Raw genomic sequence first — 10,483 nt, 5'->3', positions numbered from 1 at the left:
GAAGCAATCACATTTCTCACTTCCCAAAGCAGCCGAGGACAAATCTGGTCTGGCCCTGGTGACTTGTCAATCTTAATGTTTGTCAAAATTTTCAACACATCAGCTTCCTCAATCTCTATCCGTTCCAGCATGCTTACCTGCTCCTCAATGGTTTCATTCACTACAAGGTCCTTTTCTTTAGTAAATACAGAAGCAAAAAACTCATTTAGGGCTTCCCCTACCTCCTCAGACTCTATACACAAGTTCCCTATGCTATCCCTGATCGGCCCTACTCTTTCTTTGATCATTCTCTTATTCCTCACATACGTGTAAAATGCCTTTGGATTCTCCCTAATTCTTCCTGCCAAGCCTTTTTCGTGCCCTCTCCTGGCTCTCCTCAGACCATTTTTGAGATCCTTCCTCGCCTGCCTGTAATCCTCTAGTGCTGAGCAAGACCCTCGCTTCCTCCACCTTACATAAGCTGCCTTCTTTCTTTTGACGAGAAGCTCCTCCACTCTCGTCATCCAAGGTTCCTTTATCTTACCCCTCCTTGCCTGTCTCAGAGGAAGGCATTTGTGCATCACTCACAACAACTGTTCCTTGAACAGTCTCCACATGTCTATAGTGTCCTTTCCATGGAATAATTGCTCCCAGTCCATGCTACCCAACGCACGTCTGATAGTATCATAGTTTCCTTTTCCCCAATTAAATATCCTCCCATTGTGCCTGCTTCTCTCCTTCTCCATAGCTACGTAGAATGTGAGGCAGTTGTGGTCACTATCCCCAAAATGCTCTCCCACTGCAAGATCCGACACCTTCCCTGGCTTATTACCGAGCACCAAATCCAAAATGGCCTCTCCCCTCGTCGGCCTGTCAACGTACTGAGTTAGGAAACCTTCCTGAACACACCTTACAAAAACAGCTCCTTCCAAACCACATGCTCGAAGGAGGCTCCAATCAATATAAAGTCACCCACTACATCAACCCTACTACATTAACACTTTTCCAAAATCTGCCGACCTATGCTTTCTTCAATCTCCCTGCTGCTATTGGGGGGCCTGTAGTAAACCCCTAATGAGGTGACTGCTCCCTTACTGTTCCTAATTTCCACCCATACTGACTCAGTAGGCAGACCCTCCTCGACAATGGTAACTTCTGTAGCTGTGATACCCTCTCTGATTAGCAGTGCTACACCCCCTCCTCTTTCTCCCTCCTCCCTATTCTTTTTAAATGTTCTAAACCCTGGAACATCCAGCAACCATTCCTGCCCCTGAGAAACCCATGTCTCTATTATGGCCACAACATCATAGCACCAGGTACTGATCCATGCTCTAAGCTCATCACTTTTATCCCTGATCCTCCTTGCATTAAAGCAAACACACTTTAACCGATCCCTTGGTTCTTTCCCAGGAAATTTCTTCCCACTGGCTGCGCTACCTCTTGCTATTGCCTCAGCTCCATCAACTCTCACCTCCAGTATATAGCTCAGGTTCCCACACCCCTGCCATACTAGTTTAAACCCTCCTGAACAACTCAAGCAAACCTTCCACCCAGGACATTGGTCCCTTTCAAGTTCAGGTGCAATCCGTCCTTCATGTACAGGTCCCACCTTCCCCAGAAGGCATCCCAGTTATCTACATATCTGAAGCCCTCCCTCCTACACCAGCTGCGCAGCCACGTGTTAAACTATGCTCACTCCCTGTTCCTCGCCTCGCTATCTCGTGGCACCCGTAGTAAACCCAAGAACACTACTCTGTTCACCCTGCTCTGCAGCTTCCACCCTAACTCCCCGAAATCACTTGTTATATCCTCAATCCTTTTCCTCGCTATATCATTGGTGCCAATATGTAACACGATTTCTGGCTGTTCGCCCTCCCCTTTCAGAATCTTACACACCCGATCGGAGACGTCCCGGACCCTGGCACCAGGGAGGCAACAAACCTTCCGGGAATCCCGATCCTGACCACAAAATCTCCTGTCAATTTTCCTAACAATCGAGTCTCCTACCACTAGCGCTTTTCTGTTCTGCCCCCTTCCCTTCTGGGCCAGTGTCAGGCTCAGTGCCAGAGAACTGACCACTATGGCTTTCCTCTGGTAGGTCATCCTCCACCAGCAGTATCCAAAACGATATACTTATTGCTGAGGGGAATGTCCACAGGGGATCCCTGCACTGTCTGTCTCCTTTCCTTCCCCTGACTGTAACCCATCTATCCTTATCCTGAGCCTCAGGAATGACCAACTGCCGGTAACTCCTCTCAATTACCCCCTCAGCCTCCCGAATGATCCGCTTGAAGGATAAGTCTCTAGCAATAATGAAGTATCAATGAAATCAGCACAGCACAAGGATCAAACTACAGACATTCCCAGTCTATATACTCATTATGCATCTGGGTGAAGATGTGTAGTTAGAAAATCTAAGTTTGCTGCTTCATTGGTAGCACCAACTAATACATCAACCACAAATAATACAAATGTCATGCATATACTTACATCAATGATGGCAGCTGCACTGCTGTCCAAGTGTTTGTATAGATCATTGAGAATCTCTCGAAGCTTCTTCATCATCTTTTTGTTGGGTTGTAAAAGCATTGCTTGAAAATTAACCGGCAAACCATATCTGGATACAAGAGGCAAGATAAAAAAAAGTTACAAAAATATTTGCAATATTTCTTAGACATTAAGGGAAAAATGCTGTGCGATGCACATGGAGATGTGTTACTTGTACATTAAACTAAATATTAATCAACCCTTTATATGAAGTTTCAAATTGTTCACAATATTTTAAAAATTGCAAAACTGAAGCAAACCTAAAAGGTGTACATTGAACAGAGCTCAATTTCTCCCAAAGAATTACATTCTCCGTTGTAAAATGCCTATGCAATAAGGAGATTCCTATATAAAGTGCATATACTTGAAATGCTTTTACAACTGCACATACATTGTCATATTGTTAACTTCCCATGTCCTAATTTTGTCAGTACTTGTAAAAGACTTAACTACACACTTTTTTTTCGACTTGAGTATGATGCAGCTCATCTCTGTGCATTGCCCCAAGTCTGAGCTGCTTGCTGTTCTGTAATTAAATTAACTATTTACAGGTTGTTACTGTAAATGTTTATAGTATCAAGTTCAGATACTTGGTGTTTCAAAATCAAGACTTCCGTAACATTGTTTAAGTATATTGATAAATAAATGATTGGCTATGAATTGGTAAGGAAGTACACTTGAGAATCAGACCAGACCATAAAGCTATTTCACCCTGTTTGCAATGCTGACATTTCCCTAAATTTTTCATCTTACCAATAAACTGTCAGCTGTCATTGGAGCTTCTGCCTGTCTGTCGTATATATCAAATTATACCACACATGAAAATTTTGCTTTTTTTCTGCATGCACATCCTTTCAGTACAGGACTCAATTTTTTTTTTGAAATAGTGAAATAAAGTAGTTTATTGTACAGGTCTTTTCACATTACGTGAAACTCCAAAGATCGACATTTTTCCTCATCCGCAGAATAGCATTTACATTCCACAAGTAGTTTCTCACTGTTTGATGATACGCGTGGCTTCCACAGCCAAAAAGGTGTGTATTCCTGCTCTTTTCCAAAATTTGAAAACTTCAGATCATGTCTCAGATCAGTCTACATCAGAGTTGATTAAAAGACTGAGGGGTGCAGATAGCTGATCCGAGACAGAAAGCCAACACTGAATCATAAAATTGTCTCCTCCCCTGCTGTACCCATTCAGTCCACTGAGTCGATGCAAGCTCTCTGCAAAAGAAAATTCCTTTCACCATACATCCTGCAAAGTCTCTCTTCAGGTGCTTTCGAAAACATCTCAAGCAGTGCATTCCACTTCTTTACAAGACCACTAAGTTAACTGACATTTAACTGCAGTCAGACTTTAAAAAAATATATGTATTAATTTAAAAGGTAGTGACTTGAAATACTTATTTTTTAAAAATTCTCAGGACTTAAGACCATGCTTTTGCTGAGGTCTGACGGCTTTTTTATCCTCCTCTCTTCTGCACTCTTAACATTGTCATGAAAACAATGTGCTCAAGCAAAGTCAATTATGAATGAGTATTTGGAAGGTGTTTGAGCAGTCTAAGATTCTTTAGACCTAGTTTTTGTGGTAACCACTTTTCACAATCAGAAACTAGATAAAAATACATTTAGTTTAGTAAAATCAGTCACATTAAAAACTATCCTTTTATGAGAATAATCTTGTACATGTGTCTCTGCATGGATTGAAATATTATAATTGGACCTTGATAACCCTCAAACTCTAAGCTGTTACACTTTTTTTTAAAATATATAAGTTATACGTGTTCATTCAAAATGGAGGCCACTGTTAAGGTAAACGTGAAGCTTCGTTTCTGTTTGCAAACAAATGTTTGGAGTATACTGTAGCTAGAATACTTCAGCCCTAAAATAACAACTTCATACTTACTGAGGCTTTACATTAAATCAATGTTGCTTTCCTATACAGATATTTTCATCCTCAATCTAAACAAATATAATATCCCAGGAGTTCCTTAGCAATCATGAATCGCACTGAAGCACCTTTTGACTGATTGAAAATGATGGGTTTCTATCTTAGAACTGAACCTGAAAGGCTTCATTCCACTAAAAGTACACTGTGAATCAATTACTTATCATGGAGTACAAAACAAAGTCACTTGTACTTTGTCCATATGCAAATCTAAGTGCCCTTTTATGAGCATAAATGAATGCTCATCTACAATTCATTGTGACCATTATAGCCAAGAACAGATTTCAGTAAGTAGCTTGATGAAATCATAACAACTTAGGAGGGAATTTACACTGAGATAAAGATAAAACTGTGGACTATCTAATGAACTAACCCAAAAAAGATCAAAAGTCAACCCGAGTCAAAGTTGAAGAGGTAGAAATTTGCTATGTAATTTTCTTTTCAAACTTTAAGCTATTACAAGCATTTACCCAGAAAATTATAACCCAGAAAGTTATCATGATTTTTCAACCCAAATAATGCAGATTTCTGTCAACTTGTAATTACATGCCTGAATGACCCCTGTCGTCTCACTGCTTTAATGGAATAAACTTTGGTAAAGTGATCAAAAACCAATGATGCTGATTGCCCATTACAGATTGTACTCGATTGAGAGGCCTGGATAACTTAATTTGGAAGAAGCTAATCGCTCAGGAATTGCAGTAAACACACTGTCATGTCCACCAGATATGGAATAACTCAAGTGTATTTTCAAAACTATAACTATTCCTTGTTTATCTTGAAAATGGACTTTGTTGGACTAAAAAGGTTCCTACAGATTACATGATTTGCAAATAACAATAGCTGTAGCAACATCCAGCAGTATAAGGACAAAGCTAACCAGCATCCTTGTGGAATTTCATATCCACTATTGTGTTCTCATTGCAAAACACAGGGGAACAAAAAGCACAGACCTTTAGTCTTTCATAACAAATATACTCAATCAATACTCATTACGGCTACAGAGACGCTAATAGCCCCACCTATCTCCAAAAATAAGAAGAGCAGAGACTTGCCTTGTTTACCTAACTGACTTATCCATGGAAAACAGTCCATGACCAAAAACATCTCTGATCTTTGAAGAGTTTGAATTTTGTATACTTCAGAAACCGTTATGTGCTTCCAACATTCAGCCTTTTTGCAATATCAACAGCAGAAAGCTGTCAGCCTGGAGTCCTGCTAAGTCTGCCTCAAGTCCAAGTCTCAAACTTTTCCAGATCACTCAAAGCCAACTCCCTTCATACTAACATCCTGCTGTAACATGGTCGACTTTAAGGAGTTCTGCAAAATTTGGACAGATCTGAATTCCACAGAGAAGGAACCCTTCATTGGAACTTGATTCATGTGACTTCAGTTCTTCACCATTAATTTTTAATTTATTCCTAGTCATAAAATTCTTTGGTTTTCTAGTTTCTCTCTAGAGTTTGAGTGTGAAATTGTACAGGCCACCAATGACTTGTACATGAATAAAAAATATTTTGGGTTCCAGTTAAAAAGTTTGTTGCAATTTATTTTCAAATAGGCTTCACAAATTGGATTCGGAAACACTACACGTGTTCAAAATTAAACTAATCTGATAACAAAAAGACAGGGTAGAAAATAAGAAGGACTTCAGTCTGCTTCTCTCCCATGTCTCCAATATTATAAAGAAGTGCCAATGTTTGGATATGGAGACCAAAATCTATACATAATTATCCATCTGTTTTCCCATTCAATGCAAGATTTGAATTCCATTATAGACTATTGTAAACTTCAAAAATTCTGAAAAAAGTAGGAAAGACAGAGTAAATTAGATCATTGTTCAGTAATACCTAATTCATGTTCATATTCCTTTTGTTCTTTAAAATCATACTTTGCGTTATTGAAGAATTTTACAATTGACATTTTAAACATTGCTTATACTCCATGATTTTTTAGATCCTCACAAGATGAGATGTGGGTAGAATTACATAATGAAATGTGAACTAATGCTGGAGACATTTAGCAGCTCTGGCAATATCAGTTAGAAAACATGAGTCCATTTGATGCTGCAAAACACTTTCTCAGAAAAGAGTTGCCTTTAGGATGGAAAGATAATGATGCAAGCCCTCTTTAGAGGATTCTTGTTGTCAATTAAGTATTTAAATAACAAAATCTACATGTACTTCAGAGCCTGTAATGCAGGAATGGCACATTCGTTTGTAATTTCAATATTTAAATCAATTTTACTCTTCTTTAAATATTATGTCTAGCATTTACCTGCTTCTTGTTCTATACTTTTTTTTAAACTTGATGTAGACTTTAAACAAATTTCTTGATATAAGTTACACTTCAATTCAGTCTTTGAGCTGGAAATATATGTCTTCAATAAAATACCATTAACATTTGTGCATAAATATCCAATTGTTATTCAATATAGAATTATTTATGGCAAAACTGTGCCATGGCTTGCACCTCTGAATTATTTAAAAAATGTTACTGGTCTTTATTGTGCACACAATACTTTTTATAGCAGTATCATTCAAACCAAAGAATATACATTACAGTACATACTTTTCAGAACTTCAAATATCATAACCTCCAGGTTAGTCCCAGGGCCACGTACAAGTGAGTACAGGAATAGGAGGATAAGGTAAATGAATGCATGGTTGGAAAAACAGTGCAGGAATGAAGCTTGAGATTCCTGTGATTGGCTCTAGGGAAAATGGCATCATTACAATCTGGATGGGTTGCATCTGAACAGCACTGGGACTGAGTTCTTTGCAGTGTGTTTACTGCTGCTGTTGTGAGATGTTAAACTAAGTTGGCACAGGTGTGGGAACCAAGAGAGAATAACAGAGGAGAATGCCATATGGAAATACGATGCTAAAGCAATAACAAAGATTTGACTCAAGGAAGGGCAAGACTGGGTGTTAAATATTTCTCGGCGTAAGTTGTTCACAAGAGAGAGAAAAAGGAGTAGCAATATTAGTTAAGGAAGACAATGCAGTGCAGGAGAAACAAGATGTCCTCAGAACCTTCAAGGACAGACTCAATTTAGTACGACCAAAGGAATAAAAAAACAGTTACATTGCTTGGTGTAGTCTACTGACCACCAGCAAGTGGAAAGGATGTAGAGTAGTCAACCTGCAGGGAAATTACAAAGAAATAGCAATATTATAAAGCAATTATAATAGAGGACTTCAATTACTAAATATAGACTGGGATAATAATAGTGCAAGGGGCAATCAGGAGCAGGTATTCCTATAATAGAGTTCCTTACAGCAGTATGTGTCCAGCTCAACAAGAAAGGATGTATTGCTCAACTTAGCCTTCAGGAATAAAAAGTGGGCCAAGTGGATCAAGTGCCAGTGGGGGATAATTTAAGGTACAGTAAACATTGTATCATAAAGTTCAGGATGATGGTGGAGCTATGCAACAATTCAGAGTGAAGAAAGTTCAATTGGCTTCAGCTGACTTCTATGGAGCAGGAGCAAAGTTGCGCAAGACTGACTGGAACAAGAAGTTGGAAGGAAAACATGAACAATCAGCTACCTTAAAAGAGATGATTCGGGGATAGTCAAGGTATATTCCTTCAAATGGGAAAGTTAGAGCAAAAATCCAGAGTTCCCTGGATGACAAAGGAGATAGAAATTAATATTAAAAGAAAAGCATGATTAGGACAGGTGTAAAGCAGAAAATATAATTGAGAACCATGAGGACTATCTGAGGTTTAGAAGGGAGGTGAAAAAACAAATATGAGGTGCAAAGAGGAATTACGAGAAAAGAGAAGCAGCTAAAACAAAAAGCCTTTTGTAGGCATATAAATAGTAAAAGAGTGGTTGGAGTAGTAGAGCCGAGTAGAGTTCAAAAAGGGGATTTACACATGGAGCTTGGGGCATGATAAGTGAACCCTTTGCATCTGTCTTTACAACAGAGGAGTCTGCTCCCCAGAATATAGTAACAGAAGAGAAAGCACTGTTCCTAGAAGGGAGGAGTCTCCGGATAGACTGTTGGTGTTTAAAGGCACCGGGACCAAATTAGATGCATCTAAGGATTTTGAAGGAAGTGAGGGTAGAAATTGAAGGGACAATGCTCTTACAGTATTTGCTGAATTCTGCAAGATACAAGACCAAAGAAATCAAAATATTACGGCCTCAATTATAAAGAAAGGCTTGATAGGCTAGGACTTTTCTCTCTGGTGCATAGGAGATTGAGAGATGTCCTTATACAGGTTTATAAAGTTAATGAAGTATAGATGGGTGGTAGGTGTCTTTTGTTAGGATGGGGAATTTCAAGACTAGTGGGTATATTTTTAAGGTGAGAGGAGAAAGATTAAAGAAGGACAAGAGGGGCAACTTCTTCACACAAATGTGTGGACGTTCAAGTGTGGAATGAACGTCCTGAGGAAGTGGTGGATGCAGGTTGAAAGGATATTCCCAGCAATTATACCCTTGTTCGTTTAACTTTAGTGGTGGGAAACTACTGGAAACAATTATTCAGGATAGAATTAGTAGCCACATTAAAAAATGATGAGTTAATTGGGATGAGTCAGCATAGAATTCTAAAGGCAAATCTTATCTTATAAACTTGGAGTTTCTTGAAGATGCAACAGAAAGGCTCAATGAGGGCGATGCTGCTTAAGTGGTGCACTTTGACTCTGAGAAAATGTTTGATACGAGGCCACAAAATAGTCTTGTGAGGAAAGGTACAAGTTATGGAATAAAAAGGGTAAGTAGCAACATGGTAATGATGGGACTGTTCCCCTTGGGGAGAAGGCAGCAGAAAGGAGATCTGATAGAGATTTCAAAATCACGTTCAGACTGGAGTAAATAAGGGTAGCAGTAGATAGAGAAGCTGCTTCCAGACATAAAAGGAACATGAATAACAAGGCATTGACTTAAAGCGATGCACAAAAGTAGAGGGGCTAATGTGAGAAAAAATTTCTTACTCAGCAAGTAGTTGGGGACGAAATGCAATGCCTGAAAGTACGGTGAAAGCAGGTTCAACTAAGATATTCAAAAGGGTATTGGATGATTTTTTTTGGATAGAAATAGTGTGCAACAGTATGGAGATTAAAGCAGGAGATTGGTACGAGGTAATGGTGCTCATTTGGGAAGCCGGTGCAGGCATGAAGCACTGAATGGGCTTCTGCTGCTCCATAACAATTCCGAAATATCAGGTTGCGTCTTAAAATGTGGAAAATCAAAATTTCATCTCTGAAGTTAAATTGCTGACTAAGGCAATTTACCTCTAAGGTGATAATTGAGAGAAGAGGTTTCTGAACAGTAGAGAGACAATCAAATTTAAACATTACAAACCCAGTTTAGAATTAGAAATACTATGCAACGAATACAAATTAAAAGAATCAAACCTAAATGAAAACTTGAAAAGGCATTGCAGCGACATTCGCCACATTCGCAATTATGTTGTGAAATTTCAAATTGGTGAATTAACTAATATGCATACCTTAGAACCGATTCTACGAAAACTCTTAATGCTTTCACATGAATCCATGCAATGAAAGCTTCACTGAAGTTAACTTTCAACCATCGGACCAAGGGACCCTGTAAATAAATAGTGGAGAGTGGAAGTGTAAAAGCTGTGAACCACAAAAAAGTCTCTATCAAAGTATACAAATTCCTGGTGTATTCTGCACAAATAGACTTGTCGCCCCCCTAACATCAGTAGATGACAATGGCTGCTGAAAAGAGAAGTTTGGAGATGAAGACTTACTTGCAGACAGATTTGAATTGCAGGTTTACAACAAAACAAACCATTGTTGTAGGGTTTGAGATGCAGTGGCAACATCCCTACCTCTGCACCAGGAGGTATGGCTTCAACCCCACCTGCTCCAGAGGTGTGTAATAACATCTTAGACCAGGTTGATTGAAAAATATCTAAACTAACAGTATCAGGGCTCTTGTTGTATAATGGTGGGGTCCCCATTTCTAAGCCAACTGGACAAGGTTCAAGTCTCATCTGCTCCAGATGTATCATAACATTTCGGAACAG

The 10,483-nt window shown here is 39.0% G+C and overlaps 1 protein-coding gene across 3 annotated transcripts in view; it reads right to left on the bottom strand.

The window, feature by feature from the left end:
- The window catches only part of atp6v1c1a (ATPase H+ transporting V1 subunit C1a), a 90,486-nt gene that overhangs the window by 4,200 nt on the left and 75,803 nt on the right, over positions 1-10,483 (bottom strand). For all 3 annotated transcript variants that reach the window (XM_043688526.1, XM_043688525.1, XM_043688524.1), the window contains exons 11-12: positions 9,938-10,035; positions 2,470-2,596 (exon numbers count right to left, since the gene is read on the bottom strand). In XM_043688526.1, coding sequence (XP_043544461.1) covers positions 2,470-2,596; positions 9,938-10,035 — 225 coding nt within the window. The remainder of the gene's footprint in view (positions 1-2,469; positions 2,597-9,937; positions 10,036-10,483) is intronic.

Source organism: Chiloscyllium plagiosum, chromosome 4 (assembly GCF_004010195.1).
Source record: "Chiloscyllium plagiosum isolate BGI_BamShark_2017 chromosome 4, ASM401019v2, whole genome shotgun sequence".
In the NCBI taxonomy this organism is placed as follows: Eukaryota; Metazoa; Chordata; class Chondrichthyes; order Orectolobiformes; family Hemiscylliidae; genus Chiloscyllium; species Chiloscyllium plagiosum.
The sequence above is the reverse complement of the archived record's forward strand: the minus strand, read 5'-3'. Positions and strand labels throughout refer to the sequence as shown.